An 18802-nucleotide genomic window follows, 5' to 3' on the forward strand; every position below is an offset into this window, starting at 1 on the left:
AGCCTCAACCCTTCAGACTTCATATTTCATTTTAGCAATGCTTTTATAACAAATACAAATAATGACCCACGTCCAGACTGCATTTGCCGATATTTTCATTTTCTTAATTTTGCTACAATTATTCTTTTCAGTGGTGCCATTTAAAATAAGGCAAAGTGTGTAGCATCAGAAAAATAAGGGCCTGAGAGGGAGGGAGTAGGAAAGAGGGGGTTACATGCGTCCCAGCTGCAGAGGGAGAAAAAAGGAGGGAGGGTCGAGTTCCTGGCATACCTGAGAGTCAGGTAACAAACACACAGACATGGGGGGGGGGAGACGGCAAGATGGAAAATTAGAGGAGAGCTTGATAAAACGCACACAAGCCTCCTCTCTGCTCCAGTGTTGTGAAACCCAACTCTCTGCTCACGCTGCCTACACATCTGCTCACAGATGACAGCTTGTGTAAATGTTGTGTATGCCCCAAAGAGTCGCCATGGAAAACAACTCTCCCACGTACGCAGAAATATAAGCCTCCGCGAGATTGACGTGTGCATCAAACTCACCTGACAAACTCAACAACACACACACACACACACACACGAGTACATTCCAAACATATTTCTGCAGCCACAGTAAACGAGGACGGACGGCGGGCAGCGGGATAGATAGACAGATAAAAATGGAAATACTCAAGTATGCTTTGACATTGAAGGGATTAGTGTGGTTTACTCTAAAGCATTCCAGGGGCTCTTAAGATTATCAATCAGCTTCCTTCCTCTCCGTGGTTTTTTTTTTGGGTTTTTTTACGCAATCTTTCCACCCGTTTTCTTGAAAGTTACGCAGCGGCAAGACACCAGAGCAGTGCACGAGTGGTCAACCAGAGAAAGTCAGAACAGAGCCAGAACTATAAAGACTGCGGGCCAAAGGTTGCAAAAGCAAGGGAGCAAGCAGAAGTTCATGCCTGGTGTAAATTGTAAATTGTAGTTTAATCTGCCCTGCTAAGGAAGCTTGGGCCTTAAATCCCTCCACACCTGGGGTTCCTAGACTCTGCAGTTAACATCTTGTGGTCTGTCATCCCAGAAGGCTTTGTGGTCGTGCGTCTGCTCCAGCGTGCATGTGTGATCTGTATGCACGGATTGTGCGTTCTTACCCACAAAGCCGTCCCGTCCGACCAACTTCAAAGCCAGCTTGTCTGCCAGCACGGAGGAGTTGCCATGGGCGATGTTGGCGAAGGGCCCAGCGTGGACAAACACCGGCGTACCCTGCAACAATGAGAGGGGGCACACAAACATGCAGGAGGAGTTGAGGAACCAGTGCGACCCACAGCAACTCACCCGACCAAGTTGAAATAAGGACCAACGCGTTCTTTCAAACTAAATCCGATATCTTTCAGAAACGTAAATAGATGCTGAAGTGTGGATGCACTTTGGCTGCCACTGCGGGTTGTCTAAACAGCAGGCGCAAGTTAAGAGGTACTCGACTGGCACGGCAGCCCGACTACGGGCCAAGCTTCCTTCCCCTGCTGATCCTCAAAGACTGGACACACACACACACACACACACACACACACACACAGAGCACTTCAAGTGTAAGTTACCGCCTCTGGCAGACACACAGGCCACTGCAATCACTTTCAGTGAGGCGGTGCAAAGTGCAACACATGCGATGATGAACACGTCATATGCTCAGCATTTACAGATCAAATGTGAGAAGTCTCATTATTAAAAGTGGAGCTTCGACTGTTGGATATCCAGAGCTGTGAGAGATCAGAACTCAACCTTCAAAAGTAACACGAGATCGAAAATATCCATCATATTCCCCCTAATAGAACCAGAGAGACTTCACAGAAATGTAGTCAAAATGGATGGATATTCATGCTACGATATTTTCACGACATAGTTATGCAAGTATGCAGCTTTCTCTTCATGCATGTCATGTGCAATTTACCATGTACACAACACTAATGTCGTACAGTAGCTTGGATGCTGTGACCACTGGGTTGTTGATTTTGTATAATTGCAACTAACGACACGTCCTTCTCAATTGGGGTGAAACTGCTGTTACTGACAAAACCCCACAGCGGCTGTTAGCAGACGACCTTAAGGGTTTGCAGGCAACAGCTCTGCAACATTCAGTCAAAGACATTCTGCAGTGTGCATTCAGCTAAGACAAGGTAACAATCCTATGACTGAGATCCTATGAAAATGAATGGGAAAACTGTTCATGAAGAAAACTGGGGAAAGCCAAGTGACCCATTGTTGCGCTGCATGAGAATTCCTTGAGAGGGAGGGAAAAAGGAAGGATGGGAAGGACTTGCGTGGTTTTCTAAGCTTTTGTTTGCATACCTCTCCCTCTGCCTGCATAAACAGCCTCCCCTCAGAGGAATAAATCAGCCGTTTAACAAGGCTCTGACAGAACGCCGTCTATGAAAACTAGAAGAACAGACCACAGCAGCATCTAACTGCAAGAAGAAAAGAAGGAATAGAAGGAAAAGAGAGGCAGCTAAGAGGAAAAAGAGAAAGACAGAACGTTAAAAAGAGAAAAAGCGACATCCTGTTAGTATCCATTCAATAACATGTTCCTTTCTTTATTCAAAAAGGAAAGTCCACACACGTCATACGTTACGTGAATTCCCATCTGTGTTTCAACTCCTGAACTTTAACAGGACCCAGTTCACACTTTCCACGTCCGTACATGAGGGAAAGAGATTCAGGCAATAAATAAGCCGCAACAGGTTTGATGACAGCGGAAAGACACGAAACGTCCGGTCTGTCACCTCTTCAACTTGTGGACAAGAGGATTATGAAGACAAGGGAAATGAACAAAAACAGGAAGATGGAGATCGTGTCACCTTTTCCTTTTCTCGTGCATCTCTTGTGCAGTCCACTACACCAGCTGCAGGCCAGCGCTGCACTAACGCACATGTTCCCAGTCTAGCACAAGGATTCAGACCCGAGAGTCTGTGGTCACAGGTCTGATGGTCTCTGCTACGTCTACTGCCTCTCGCTAGGAAAGACGCACACGGTCGGTAGACTGAGGTCTGCTTTACAGAAACACACACAGAGTAGTTTGAAGAACTATCCCTGTTCTTCTTGTGCTTTGTCTCCTCCAAACCCCATCTGAAACAACAGAAACGTGTGCTCCAACACACACACACACACACACACACACACACACACACACACACACACACACACACACACACACACACACACACACACACACACACACGCTTCCATATGCCAACTCCAGTCTCATGTGTGCGTCTGTCTTCAACACAAACAATCACAAGCCAAGAGGGCATGAAGGGCACAGGCGGCCAAGCTGCATGGAAAGTTCTCATGGAGCTCTGAGGCCCGGTCGGTCCCGATACCGGTTCCCTAACCAGAATCACAGGAAACCCACACAGGAAACGGTTTCGCACAACATGACCGCAATGCAGCCTCAAAAAAAAAAAAAAAAAACTCAGAAAGTAACCAAATATCTGCTGCATGCAAGACTCCACCCCCCTCTACACCCAGGCTGTGTTGATTCTCCCCACCCAGTTGCCATGTGTACCCAGGCTGTCTGTTCAAACCCAACAAAAAAAGATAAATAGTCCTACAACACAAACCTGTTAGCAGGAGCGTGACTGCTAACATTGTTAGCTTTAACGACTTAAATCAATCTGACATAATACACTTTGGCCCACAGCCCCGTGTCTCAGACTCTTAGCTAGAAAAGCGTACGATGAGAACATCTAGAACATCTGGAACATCTAGAACATCTGGAACAAAAGATAAACCAGACGTACAAACGGCAACACGCTGCCGAGGCACCACAATGACCCAACAAGCATCACAATCTTTGAAATGAGTCTTTTCTTATTTGGCCCTCTCACCCACAAGGTGATGAGAATCTTAAAATGTTGAGGTGAAAATAAATCCGATGTTTCATGTTTACGTGGATTGGAACTCGGTGAACGTCGCAACCGAGCCGACCACGTTCCAGTACAACAAATGGGAAAACGTAATGGGGTTCGCACCAGCCAGGGTAGCGACGGAACGCATTACGCCGCTTCTACAGTTGATTCACGGCCATCTTGGATTTTGAGATTGGGGTCAGAAGGCAGACTTCAGGCGGCGTTCCAGTTCAAAATGTCTGACTGGGAAAACGGAAATTCAGACTTCCCAGTTCAAAGGGAATGCAGCTTTACTTAACAAACTGTGCTTAGTGAACAGGGTAACTAGCAGTATAACAACAGTGATAGGATTTCAATTTAAAATGTCTCGTTTAGTCCAACAATCAGTCTAAAACAGATTCAGTTCAATACCATAGAACGTCTAGAAAAAATGTACTTTGATTAAAAATGATTTGACTGATAAGTCAATAAACAAAATGTTTGATAATTTAGTTCATTATGAAAAAACATTGTGACATATGTGAACTACGCTACTGAATACAGCTGGATAATGACCAGCCGCCTAAAATAGTTAATGTTTCATTTTAGAACTGTTGCTTCTAATGGCTACATTATAAAGTCCAGCAATTCATTTTCTATAAATAATAACTTTTCTTTCACTCTACATATTTTACACAATATGCACAGGAAGTGAACAATACCAGTCCAGGGATCCAGTGATGACTTTAAATCCTTTAGTGGATAACTTAGTTAATGGGCCGGTCCTTCTATAAACTTGGTGCTTTTTTCAAGCACCAGAGAGACCAAAGATCAACGTCTGGATTGTTATGAGTACATTGAATCTTTTAAACCTCCAACTCCCCTGCTCTCCATTAATCACCTTGAGGATTGGGCTTTTTTTTTTTTTTTAGTATATGTGTTCCTATGTGATCACATGTCCAGTCATCTCACTGTAATGTCTCAACAAGCTAAACGAAAGCCAGATGTTGTGAGACGCAGAATTATGGTTGGAGTCGTCACAAGGGCTTAGGACACGATGGATCTGGACGGGGTGGCCTGTGAGAGAGCTCCACCTGTCCTCTCCACTCCGCTAAACTGGTATTAAGATAAAGAGCCATGGGAGGAAAAAGTCAATCTATCATTCTTTCTTAAAAGCTCTCAGTGGAGCGCTCCCTCTCTTCTCTCCCGACAGCAGACGTAGATGTAGTGAACACTCTCCACGTCCCTGTGGACCACCAGCCTATTTATTCTACCAGATAGTCACCTGAAGACGCTCTGTTGAGAGGGTAATGGCTATTTAAGTGGGGTTATGTGTGTGTGTGTGTGTGTGTGTGTGTGTGTGTGTCTCACCTCGAGGGTCTGCATCAACGTGGGCTTGATGGCATCTTTCATTAACACCGCCAAAGCTCCGCTCACACCCTGACAGGCAGGAAGAAAGAAATATGAGAGGGGGGGGGACAAGTTCTAAGGATTAAGAGAAATATTTAACCTCACTAAAGCTTCATATTTATGTACAGAAGGGGTAAATGGTTTTCCACTACTGATGATAAATGGCATGGAGCTACAGTCCATTTGTAGGTCCATTTGCTTGCTTCCCAAAATACTCCTCGTCAGCAATCTCAACACATTACACACACATTTAGCACACACACACACACACACACACACACACACACACACACACACACACACACACACACACACACACACACACACACACACACACACACACACACACACACACACACACACACACACACGGGGCTGGCTCTAAAGAAGGTGTGGTGATGTTTTTCCATCGAGCCTAATCAGAAGACTAATGTAACCCTATGAGGGATCCTCCTCCTCCTCCATCCGCGCCTCTGAAACAACACAGGCTGCCGTCTCCTGTGGGAAACCAGAACCAGCTGACCCCACATGAGGACCCGGTGAGAGGTGCGAAAACTCTGCTTAACATCTTAATAGCAGGTTACACCTATATTAGATGTGTTGTTTTGCAGAGGGGGAGTGGTGCTTTAAGCGAATCTGGGACAACTGGGAATTTGGAAAATGTTTAAACTGCAAGTTTGACGGAAAATTATGATGATGAATTATGTTTAACACGTTTCTCCAAAAACACCCACACTGGCCCAACGCCGCAGGTTCCCCTACCAAAAATGTAGGACGCACGTTAACCTTCACACTTCTCTCTGCAAGGCGATGACAGACAAAAGTCTCTTCGTTTCAATTCGGAGGCGTAGTGATGAAAAGCCTACTGTGAGATTGTCAGCTTTCAAAAAAAAAAAAAAAAAAAAAAAAATCGCCACACTCTCTGAATGAAAAGACCACACAGTCACACACACACACAGTAACACACACACGGTAACACACACCAGGTCCTCTGCAGTGACGGGCTGTCCGGAGCGACTGGTGCCCACCACCATGCGCGCCAGTCTGGTCCTCATGTCCTCCAGGCTGTCTGCCAGAGCCAGGATGGCCATGATCTCGCTGGCCACTGCGATGTCGAACCCAGTCTGCAGAGTGAGAAGAAAAGAAAAGTCAGACACACAACGTGAACGACAAGGGCAACAAACTGCAGCGTCTCACCGGCCTGAAGAACATTCAGATGCATTTACCGACCGTGAAACAGACGAGCAGAAATTCTGCAGTGTCGGGGTTATTGTGTGAACTATGTTGCGTTTCCACTTTCACACCGACATTAAACTTGACTTTATGTTAAAGTGTTGACTGCTTAGTAAAGATATAGAGATAAAAAGGAAGTGATAGTTTTGAGAGTGGCAGAACAGAGATTATGTAGACATGATAGTCACCAGCTTCATCACATGGGCAAGAGAAGACAAGTCATATGATTACAGCCTAGCTTTGGAGTTATGAATTTGGGAAAGGAAATGACCATTAACATGTTTAACTATTTTTTGTTGAGACGTTCTCTATTGACTTATGTCAAACTAAAACAAACAAACGATGGAATGAGGGACTTCCACTGGGAAGAGTCTGGGAAACCAAAGCAGTGTCCATTCCACGTCAAACGAAAAAAAAAGAAAGAAATATAACTTAAACCACATCAATCCACCAAGGAACACATTTCTACTCCCACTGATAATGCCCTGAGGGGCTATAGTGTATCCAGCGCTGGAGGACAGGGGAATGAAAAAGGAAACAGAATGGATGAACTGATGGCGGTAAATGTAAACATGTGCTGAACTAGCTCAGAGGCGGTTCCAGGTGTGTATGCATATATGTGTGTGTGTGTGTGTGTGTGTGTGTGTGTGTGTGTGTGTGTGTGTGTGTGTGTGTGTGTGTGTGTGTGTGTGTGTGTGTGTGTGTGTGTGTGTGTGTGTGTGTGTGTGTGGATGGGTGGGTCACTTTTCTCCTTCTTCAAACATTTGCTTTCACTTAAGCCTGCTTGCTTCCCATTGAGGTGAAGTGTTTATTTACAGGATTTCATTTAGCTGTCATTACTACAGACATATGGGTGGAATACATCTGGCCTTTATCACGAACAGAGGAGAGGGAAAATGGAGGGTGTGTGTGTGTGTGTGTGTGTGTGTGTGTGTGTGTGTGTGTGTGTGTGACTGTGTGTGACTGTGTGTGTGTGTGTGTGTGTGTGTGTGAGAAAGTTTGTATAAACTCATAGTTTTATTGTACGAGTACCTAAAACACAGGCATCTCATACCACCTTAAAGGGATAGTCCAGATGTTTGGAGGTACTTATCAATAGTCAGTGCATTACATACAGTAGATGACGGGCTTTTGTGTTATTGTGAGTTCAGATCCTCCAAAGTCTCACAATAACACAAACTGACTAACCATTTCAGGCAGCGGTAGACCATCAACCCCAGTATTCTGGAGTCTGGTGAGAACATAGATGGCTAACAATACTTCAGTTCCCTGCCGGAAATGGCAAAGTGAAAATATTCTCAATATACTGATATCGCAAAAATACACAAAACAAAGCCGGCGGGTGAAGAACATTTCAAAAGGACGTCGTATATTCTGAAGAAGACTGTGAAGGCATGAGTGCTGCATACCTCTCTCAGCTGTCCCTTTTCGGTGCTCGCTTGTCCGACTGTGATCTTCCTCAAGAAACGGTCATTTGTGTCAACAACTGGAAAACCAAGACAAAAAAGAAAAAGTTTCATTTCCTGCAACATTTCTCTAAAACAAAAAAACAAAAAAATCCACAACTTTGAGCAGGAAAACTGGCAAAACATCAATGACAGAAGAAACCTTATTTAAAGTGGATGCCTCAGACGCACACACAAAAGATTGATGTTTTTACAGCCTGAACCAGCCGGACAGCCACACATGTTGTTAAATAGACACAAATGCATATCCACCGGATTGCACACACAGACACACACACACACACAATAATTGAAAAGAAGAGAGATCCCTATCAGTTATTGTGAGTAGGTGCTGACACACTGAAAGTGCCGATGCTACGAGGGATTTGCTCCTCAAAGTTCCTTCACTCAGCACTCGGCCTACTCTCCGATAATGTGGCTAGAAATCTGTGGCTTTGCTGTTGCTACAATGAGCCAAGAAACCACATTAGTCAAACATTATCCTCATGTTGGTTTGATGTATTGGAAGGGAAAGCGGAAAAAAAAACACGCTTTGTTTCATGAACACCCGCGTAACATTAGGTTGTAAATCTGTTTTTAATCTCCAGGGTCCGTCCTTTAAAGAGCCACCGGAGTAAATACCACATCAGTCATAGCTGCACCCAGCTGCTTGTTCTCACCGACAACTTTGAACCAAAACACGGCTACCACTGAGGTAGCTGTTCCCACTGCTTCCGTACCCACAGCTGATGACTTGAGAGCGTTCACATTAGAAGTGTTGGATCCATAAAGTCACTTTCCATTGAGGAGAACACCAGCATACTGCAGTGACGAGTCATTTCAGAACTTGCTATAATCCCAAAAACAATCCATTGTAATTCAAGATTGCATGCGATATTCTTGAGAGCTTATGGACCATGAGGAATTAAATGTGCACGATTTACACTGGGTGTTGATCGGCAAGCATGAGCATCTCATTCAAAAAGGAGACCGAACCACAGGAATGGTTGACATCACAGGCGCTATGTCACCGTTGCTTCACGCCAACATTTAAGTGGAGCGAAGATTAAACATCTAACATTACGGCCATACCTACACAGTTCTCCAACCATGTGCTTCGTGTGTGTGTGTGTGTGTGTGTGTGTGTGTGTGTGTGTGTGTGTGTGTGTGTGTGTGTGTGTGTGTGTGTATATATGTATATATATATATATATATATATATATATATATATATATATATATATATATATATATATATATATATATATATATATATATATATATATATATATATATATATATATATATATATATATAACAAACTCTTGTAAAACTAAACCTTTCTTTAAACCTGAAACTAAAGTAAAATTAGCAAAAAAAAACACTCTGAAAATGATCTAAAACTAAAGTATCATGTTCCGGTTCGGTACCTCTCTGCCAGGTGATCTTCGAGGGGTCGAGGTCCAGGCGAACAAAGGCGCTGACTTCCTGCGGTGCGAGAGCCGCAGGATCTACTTTATTGATCCCAAGACGCTGAAATCAAAAGAGACAAAGACGATTGGTGGATCATCTGGGAGTGAGATGTGATGCTTAGGTGAACATGTTGGCTTCAGTCCCAGCTGTGCCACTACTGCTAGATACAGTCACCGATTTGATATTTTAGGATAATCCGGGCATCGCTGTGGGACTTTCCCTTTCATGTCCACATCAGCTGGACACAGCATCATCCCAGCATGTATAAACAAAAACCAGAATAAATGACTCCGAGGCGATCAACTCGGCGTCGGGTTCAAGAGGTTCACCGGGAGCGCTCCGTTTAAAAAGACACGCACACACGACTCCTATCTCTGTCCATTAAGACCAATGAATATTTTATAGTCCTTTTAACTTATCGTCCAACAGGACGGACAAACATTCAGTTGGCTTATGTTCAAAAGTCATCTCCATAACATGTGGCATTTATATTGTATCCATTAAGACTTGATATTCTTTATCAATACCACAAACAACAGCATTACTTGTAGACATACAGCAGCTTCATGAGACATAGATACATATTTGGAGAGGAGGACATGGCGGAGGGAAAGAGGTGCATTTTTAGGATAGGCTCACTGAGGTCCCCTACTGGATGAAAGTGTCTTTTCTTTTGTTAAATCAGGGCTCAACACAACGGTGCTTCTGGGTAGGAATGATGGTTGAACGCGTTAGACTTACACGTAGCCTGGAGAGTTGGATGGGTGAAAATCTTCTGACTCCGTTCACTGAAGGAACCAGCCTACTGAACAGGGCCTTGAAGGGATAAAAACAATTACATGATGTGTGTTCATGCATATAAAGTACATTTAAATTGCACCTCAGAGGATTAGGATCCTTACTTGAATAGAATGCATCACTCTGAATACACACTACGGTTGTGACTGCAGAATGTAATCGGTACATAAAAAGCCTGCCCTTACATAGATTAGTTAAATGTCTCTGTGACACACGTTTAAGGCTTCCCTGTGAATATTCAATGCCATCACAAGATAGCAGTATGTACACATAATATATTAACATAATTCACAATTTCCTCTTTTAAAAACACAAAGAACAAACACATCTAATAAGCATAATTGTCATTATACTTGCATCCAGGTCAGAACAACAGTTTTTACATGTTTTGCTTGCGTAAGAATAAGTTATTACTGAGATCACATGGTCACCTTGTCCGACTGCGTCGCCTCGTGGAGCATCCTGGCATCGATGGCTGCTGCCACCAGGTTGTTGGCTGCTGTGATGGCATGAATGTCACCAGTCAGATGGAGGTTGAACTGAAAAGAAAAATGTGAAAGAGAGTTGAAATCAAGAAAAATCAAAAGTGCTATTCTTGTAATGTAACGGTACACATTGTGGGTTAAAATGTAAATCACAAAATGTAGTATCACGTGTGGCTTCAAACAGAGTAATCTTCACGGTTTTGACTTTAAAATATTACGACATATTCTCTCTGTTTGGAATGAGCCCTTCAATTGAAATGAAAAAAGATAAAGACGTGAGAGTAAAGGGTGGTAGACGGAGAAAGCTGATATTTTTGTATGAGTAAAGAAGACTATGTGTCTGCAGCTTAAAAATCTGTCTGCTTCCGTCTCACCCCTCCCCTCCCCCCCCTCCCTCCCTCCCTCGGACAGTGATTTAGTCACAGGCAATATTATGCCACAGCTCCAGGGGTTGAGTGCGTGTGTGGAAACTAGTGCGAGTCTCTGCATATCTTAGGTCTTTGAAGCCTGCATTAGTCCTGCCAGGGAGCAGCGAGAGCGCCTGTGTGTCTTACCTCCTCCATGGGGATGACCTGGGCATATCCCCCTCCTGCAGCTCCCCCTAGGCACAAAGAAGAGGTAGCACAGTCAGAGGCAGACCAACAGGACAGGGACACACACAAAAAAAAAAAAGGAGGAATGCTGAGCAGTGTACTCCGAGTGAACTACTCCACCCCTGCACAAAATGTAGCAGGGTATGAAACGCTAGCCCCACGCTGACAAAGATAGCTTATCACACAGTTACTTGAGACATTCCGACCCGCTGGCTTGGGCGCCTGTCCAAATTCCACTCGATGTATTCAATGTGCAGAAAAACAAAATTAAGAGTGGCATTCCAAAATAACACAACTTTTCTAAAATTAAAAAAAAATACATCTCCTTACAGAGCGGGACTGAAGCTGACAATCAGCTTTCTTACAAAACAAGAGTTCTAGAGAAAACTGAGTTTTAGAAGGATTAACTTCAAAAGAAGACTCTACTGAACTGGAGCACAGGAGAGATATCTATCTATCTATCTATCTATCTATCTATCTATCTATCTATCTATCTATCCATCTATCCATCCATCCATGGACTTAAGTATTCATTACTGACCTTTAACCCCAAAGGTGGGTCCCTGGGAAGGCTGTCGGAGACAGGCAAAGGAGTTGAGCTTCAGGTGGGCGGTGAGGGCCTGGACTAGGCCAATGGTCACCGTGCTTTTACCTTCGCCCAGTGGAGTGGGCGTTATACTGGACATAAAGAACATACAGAACATCTTTTTATTTTCACATTAATACCATAAAAGGAAGCAGGGATTGAGTGATGGCTGCTTACTTCTCTTATAATCACAAATCTAAGCACTACAGTTCAGTTTATCAGTAAGTCACACGCACCCAGCAACCAGTACATATTTCCCATCGGGCTGTTTGTGGAGGCGGTCCAACAGGGAGAGTCGGACCTTGGCTTTGCTCCTGCCATAGGCTTCAAGCTCTTCTGGCAGCAAACCGATCTCCTCAGCCAGCTGGTCCACTGGCTTGGGCGTCTGAGCTCTGGAAATCGCTATGTCACTGAGAAATACAGAAAGCGTGACAAATCATTCACATGCATTTGATTTTAAAAGCAGCAAATGGACTTTGTCCGCAAGGATCCTCTGTCCAGGTGGCTGTAGACACACTTCTAACAGCCTCACAGATAGAGGTCTATACCTTGGTACGGGGGTCAGCGGCTGCAGTTTGAGGCTGCGTAGACGCCAGGGTTGGTACTGCTGCTCCTGGAGCCACCGACTGCAACTACGCACCACATTCTAGTAGACAAAGAGGAGCGACAACGCGGTAGGTGGGTAACGTAGAAAAAAAAAAAAAAAAAAAAAAAAAAGGTAGAAAGCACACGGAGCGAGAATGGAGACAGAAACAAAGAGGCACACCTGTGTTCTGTAAGCGGCGGTGAGGTATCCCAACCCAGACTTTGAGGACGTCTCAATGGCGTGTTCATCTGAAACAAAACAAAAAAATGTTTTTGACAAATGCACAAAAAGTTACGCAAGAGTGGGACAGGGAAAGAAAACAGATGCTGTAACACTTTCTAAAGCTACATGCATGACAAATCTATTCATTCTACATTCTAAAGCCAAATACACTTTTATTTTAACTGCAAACTACAATAGTATGTATATAGAAACTGTGATGCACAGAGATTGCTTTATTCTTATATTTAAAGATTCATTTTCTGGCCCTTTTTTGCCTTTAATCAACAGACATAAACAGACTGTAAACAGGCCACAGGTGAGATACATCGGTGCCCCATACAGGGTGATGTTGATGACTATCAGGTAGATGTTCCACACTACCTGTCTCCAGGCTGGGCTCACAGCGGATGACAGCAGCCCCTGGTCTAACCCAGGTGGGGGGGAAATCCATATTCTCAGCTCCTAATAGGACCACAGCATCAGCCTGCATCACCTTGGGAATAACGAGGAGAGAACGAATTACATATGAAGAATTTCAAAAAGAGAAAAGTGTTTCAAAAAACAAATTAAAATGACAATAGATAAAGCATTTGGCAATGCAACGACATTATGACATCACATGCAGTAAAGATGAGGCTGCCTCCTTGTGGTTGGCCGCTATAACAGCATATACTGTAGAAACTGAATCATTTATTATAATAATAATAATAATAATAATAATAATAATAATAATAATAATTGTCTTGTAATAAAAAAAATTAAATAAAATATAAAAAATAAACTGAATAATGACTATGGACACTTTTAAGTGATTAACACTTACATTTATACCAAAAACACATTTGTATATACATTTGTATATGTGTGTCACACATACATATACAAACACACACCTGACTCTGCAGACTCTTGGAGCTCCAATGACTCTTCAGAGCTACCAGTCCACTTCTTTCTATCAGGCACTGCAGGGCCACCCCGAAGGGTCCTTCTCCTCCGACCAGCAACACAGTTTTCCCCTCCAAAGGAGCGTCTGCAGAGATATGTCAGTGCAACATTAGGATATAACCGTTTTCATTCATTAAGTGCCTCATGTGCATCAGCAACCAAAGTGTCGACATGGTCAATATTTCAGTAATAGTCAAGCGTATTAAAATGCCCCAAAGCCCTTTACATTTTGAAATATAGAACCAAAAACTTTTTGGTTCTACATTGTCGACCATAGTTTCTCCTACGCACTTGTCGACCTACTGGTGTGCAACAGTTCGCTCTTTTTATATTTAGAAGTGCACCACACCATACAATACTGAAACCGGACCACAAATTCTTCACTTGCACCACATGTTGGCAACTAATTGCACTCCGAATAACTGTGACCCTATGTACGCCTGAACTCTGACCCCTACCCTTTGAACCTCAGGGTGTGTCTTAAATTGGTCCCAAACTCAGTAGTCAGTCTGGTGAGTCAGCATTTTTCCCTTGCGTGTCCTAATGTCAGTGTCCCACAGAATTCCCAAAATGTATTCTAAAAGCAGTGAGACTCACTAACTTAATGTTCTCCGCGACGTTGTGACATATTTTAGTTTACAGCACATTAGGCAGAAATGTGAACGTTAAATTACTGTCGGATTTATGAAATGTGCGCAGTGTCCAATTTAGTTCTTACCTCCTTGAGCATGTTAGTGAATCAGAATCAGTCTAAATTAACAGCCGCACGTCCGCTATCTGCAATCGGCGTACTGCCAAGCCCCCATTTCTCTATATAAGGAAATATTTGTATGTAAACGTGAGCTGCATATATCAAGGTGCATACCATGCTTCTCCAGCTGATCCAGGACAGCGCTGGCTGTGGGTGGCACGAAGCCTTTACTCAGGTCCCCTCGCACCAGACGGCCCATATTCAAATCGGATATCCTATAACAAAAGAAATACATAAATAAAATGGACACAAACGTATCAAAAGAAATGCAGAATTATTACCCCCGGAAGCAATTAACTCTGACTGGACACTGCGTTAAGGTTATTCTGTAAAGTGCAATGACCGTGTTAAGGTCATGCAGAAGATTTCTAAATTGGATGCACATGAGGCACACATCATTTCAGCAGTGTTAAAGCCCAACACTGCTGAGCACCATTTCAAAAGTATAGATCTATTATTGAAGAGAGATTTAGGATGATTACAGGTCAAAAACTGTTTTATCAAAACACAAAAAAATAAACAAAAGAAGCTTTGCTGCAGTAAAGCAAAAGGACCGAATAGTTCAAATGTATTTATTTCCCTCTCGGTTCAACCAGTGCGGTTCAATTTGTGCTGATTGTGAAGGGTGCCTCGCACATTTTCCTCATTCACTTAAGTGCTGAAGTCACGAGTCTTGATTGTGAGCAGCCCCTCTCTAGTTTAGTGTACCATGTGAGTAAATACATTTACAGCACAGCTGATACCTGGCAGACTGCTGCATAAAAAAAAAAAGGCTACAGCTGACACATTAAACAACATGTCAGGTCACGTCTAAGGGACTACCAATGCAATACAACAACAACACATGGAAAATCAACAAAAGACATTTGGCTATTTGGAAGAGACATGCTCTTCACTATGAGTATCTGTCTGTGTGAGAACAGAAAGCTCAGCAGTCTGATATGCTATGATCCTAGTTAGCTAGCGCTAGCGGTCTTTACCCATCTACGTCCTTCTCAGGTTTCAGCGCGTTCAACACTCGACTGGTGAGGGAAGCAGGGGGGAGGTGAAGGTGGACTCCGTGCACCCTGGGGTCTTCATTGAGCTTCAGCAGCTCTTCTACGATCTAAGAGCAGTCACACAAAGACAAAACACACACACACACACACACACACACAAAGAAAGTATCTATAAGTCATTGGTGCAATAGTGACATCTTGCCGACAGAAAAATGTAAAGTAATTCATCCGGTCATCTCAGCTGAAAGGCCGCTCACAGGGATCCTCCTTTCTATATGGATCCCTTCAATAAGGGCAAAGAGAGCCACAGCTGAGAGGCTGCATCGCATTCTCAGAAACAACATTTTGGAAAATACCATGAAGTAAAAAAATAAATAAATGAACAGAGCCCTAAGGAGTGACTAAGTCAATTTAGGAGGCCACGAGAGGCACTTATTACCTTGATGTTTACTACATCCGCCACGCTGCACTGACAAACAAGCAAGGGGAACGGCAAACCATGCACCGACTTGCTAATTAATGAGGGGGCGGGGAGAGCGATTCTTGTCGTAATGCGCTCGGGGAAAGTAACCAAATGTGTGCGTGTCAGCTTCACTTACTTCATCTTCACTGCACTCCTTTGCCAGACAAATGTGTGTGATGTTTAAGCCAACCTGTGGACAAACACAAGGAGGGTTGACTGCTTGAATTATTGGGTAGATTTGTGAAAAATACAAACAAAAAACATGGTTAAAAATTCACATATAGAAAACAGCAAGACAGGAACTTACCCTTCCTGCAATTTTCTTACTGATCTCCAACACGCTGTCATCTTCACCTGCCTTTGAGATCACATTTGCATAATGAGAAAACACACACACTTGATAACACAAGCATCTTCAATGGCTTCAGTAGAAACAGATACACCTCAGGTTAAAAAAAAAAGAAGGTAAATTAAGCACAACTATGCCATGGTAAGTTTGACAATATTTCAAGGCAACCTTCCACACACTTGTAACTTGCACATGTGTTTACACACTCTTTGATTCTACAACAGGAAACTCAAATCCTACATGGTTATTTGTTGTTGTTTTTTTGCGTACACTACCTGTATAATGGCGAGCAAAGGTTGGACGGTTGGATTTCTTCTCTGCAGAGCCGCTATTGCCTCCTTGGTGCTCTGAAGCACCTCGCTGTGAGAGAAAATAAACTGGTTTAGAAATGGTTTAGTCTTCTATTTAGGTTTTCAAAATCACGTGAAACACACACCTTAATTAAGCCAAAGACACCCGTCAGGTAAGATTGTGGAAAAACCAACAGAAAAGGAGACAACATTTAGAATAGTTTATTCTGTGTTTGTGAGCTAACTGGGGAGGAAGGGTGAACAACGTAATTGTGAATTATGCCTCAAATTCTCTCACTTGCCAAATTCAAATAAAACAATAATCCGATAGATAATTGGAAAGAGAGTGATTTGGCTATATTTGTTGCAGTTCAAAAATATCACATTCCGACTACTTTTAAAAAAATATAAAATAAAATACTAATTGTGAGGTTCCACCCATTGACCACGAGTGTTACAGCGCGTGTAATAAGGTGTGGGAGGGGCTAATACGTAAACGTATCCGGTTAACACACTGACCTATATTCTTGTCCAAAGTGTAAACATTGTCTCGATCAAATTCACTTCCAGCTATCTCCGATCAAATGTGCTTCACATTGAGATTATGGTATAAAGTAACGTCATATATAAAAATATAAATATAGTTTAATTCCTAACAGCCCGTAAACACTATGCAAACACACAGAGATGGTGGTGATGCTTCATGTCCAATAACGTTACAGTGAAACTCTACAGCACGATCCATTCATCCACACGTGGTTTTTTAAGATGTATTCGCTGTGAATTCACACACATTCTACCATTGTGTGTTTGGCAACAGCGGAGAAAAGTTACATCAGCTGGCTGGAGTCCATCTGATGATGTCGGGGACACGTGCGGAACTGACTGCTAGGCTAGTGAGCGTAAAAACGCCTCAGAGACAGGAAATACTTACCGATTATAAATGTATCGAGATGCTACACGGTAGTTTTATTTCCGGTTAAAAACACACAGAAAACAGTTACTTAGTAGCGAAATGTTTGGTCACATACAACGCGCTCACCTCAAAGAACGGTCGCATCCAAACCCATCATCCTTTCGGGACTGTTTCCCAAAGTTGACGGCTAGTTTTGGGTTGGTACCGCCGCTGCTCGTAGCGCTCGCTGCCCGGAGAATCAACCGGTTGTTGGCAGGACCCACCGGTGGGCATCTCCGCGACAAGCCGCCGACTCTGCTTCCTGGACCGGCTGGATGTGTCCGAAGGCTGCCACACGCACTGCGAATTATAGACAACTTCATGGCCGTTTCTTCTTACGTTGTGGCGTCCAACTCTGTCCTTGGTTGGTCTTGAGGTGGTTAAGCAAAGGATTCAACCTCCGGCGGGGAAACACAAATACAAGTTGAAGTGACAACAGGGTACTGATGGAGGTACGCTGTCTTCAGGGGCAGTCGGAAATTTGAACACTCAGAGGATGGCATACACGAACAACCCTTTTAATGTGACGCCGCATGTTAATAAGCTGACTTTGGGGCGCGGAAATGTGGATGTGTAGTATTATTGTTCAGCAACATTTTGATAATGTAATGATTTCATTATAAATTTGCCTACATAATGTAATGCGTATTTGCCTTTCCTGTCACTTCTAAAGTTCGGCTGTTGTTAAAAGACGGAAAGAAGTGAAACATTTTTGGCACACGTCCTGTGTTGTGTTTTCCACCAGCGACCATGGAAACGTCTATTCGAAATGCAGAGGTACACAAACAAGCGGCGGCCTCAGAAAAAGGGACGTTCACGTGCTATATTTACACAGAGGCGAGGTCAGCTTAGGCCACATGGGTTCAAAAATGACGCGAAAAAAGTAGATAATCTATAGACCTATAGGGTACATAGCCTATTATAGGGACATTTCTGCATATGACAAGCTGTGCATGAGGAATAACACCAAAGTGAATTATGTCTCAGCTCATCTAGGACCACCACAGAACCTGTATGGAAGAAATATTTGGAAACACTGGTGTTTAAAGAAGGTCTTCAAGTGTTGTCGCTGTAAAAGAAAGAGGATGAGTGTGGCTTGACAGGTTTAAGTTTGTATTTGTGTGTGTGTGTGTGTGTGTGTGTGTGTGTGTGTGTGTGTGTGTGTGTGTGTGTGTGTGTGTGAGAGGAACAACGTAAGAAGCCATTTCACCCAATCATTAGGTCATTAAAAGGAAGTTAATGTCATGCACTTAACTGCCTATTGACTGCTTATACCAACCTTAAAGACTACATGTGAATTCAGCAATACAACAAGTTTCCAAATGATAAACGACAGAAAAGAGGCACATTAAATGTAGCAACATT

At 43.2% G+C, this 18802-nt stretch overlaps 1 protein-coding gene across 1 annotated transcript in view; it reads right to left on the reverse strand.

The window, feature by feature from the left end:
- mthfd1l (methylenetetrahydrofolate dehydrogenase (NADP+ dependent) 1 like) overlaps window positions 1-17785 on the reverse strand; it is a 31704-nt gene extending 13919 nt beyond the window's left edge. Inside the window, exons 1-20 of the mRNA XM_068724668.1 lie at window positions 17525-17785; window positions 16468-16552; window positions 16151-16201; window positions 15980-16033; window positions 15363-15487; window positions 14497-14597; window positions 13580-13716; window positions 13068-13179; window positions 12645-12712; window positions 12427-12524; window positions 12115-12288; window positions 11834-11970; window positions 11254-11300; window positions 10646-10753; window positions 10158-10232; window positions 9374-9476; window positions 7909-7985; window positions 6250-6390; window positions 5228-5296; window positions 1127-1238 (exon numbers count right to left, since the gene is read on the reverse strand). Of these exons, the coding sequence (XP_068580769.1) occupies window positions 1127-1238; window positions 5228-5296; window positions 6250-6390; window positions 7909-7985; window positions 9374-9476; window positions 10158-10232; window positions 10646-10753; window positions 11254-11300; window positions 11834-11970; window positions 12115-12288; window positions 12427-12524; window positions 12645-12712; window positions 13068-13179; window positions 13580-13716; window positions 14497-14597; window positions 15363-15487; window positions 15980-16033; window positions 16151-16201; window positions 16468-16552; window positions 17525-17760 (2110 nt within the window). The 5' untranslated portion in view covers window positions 17761-17785. The remainder of the gene's footprint in view (window positions 1-1126; window positions 1239-5227; window positions 5297-6249; window positions 6391-7908; window positions 7986-9373; window positions 9477-10157; window positions 10233-10645; window positions 10754-11253; window positions 11301-11833; window positions 11971-12114; window positions 12289-12426; window positions 12525-12644; window positions 12713-13067; window positions 13180-13579; window positions 13717-14496; window positions 14598-15362; window positions 15488-15979; window positions 16034-16150; window positions 16202-16467; window positions 16553-17524) is intronic.
- Window positions 17786-18802: the final 1017 nt, after the last annotated feature.

The sequence above is a fragment of the Cebidichthys violaceus genome, unplaced genomic scaffold (genome assembly GCF_023349555.1).
Source record: "Cebidichthys violaceus isolate CVI_PGR_0920_01 unplaced genomic scaffold, fCebVio1.0.p SCAF_31, whole genome shotgun sequence".
Classification (NCBI taxonomy): Eukaryota; Metazoa; Chordata; class Actinopteri; order Perciformes; family Stichaeidae; genus Cebidichthys; species Cebidichthys violaceus.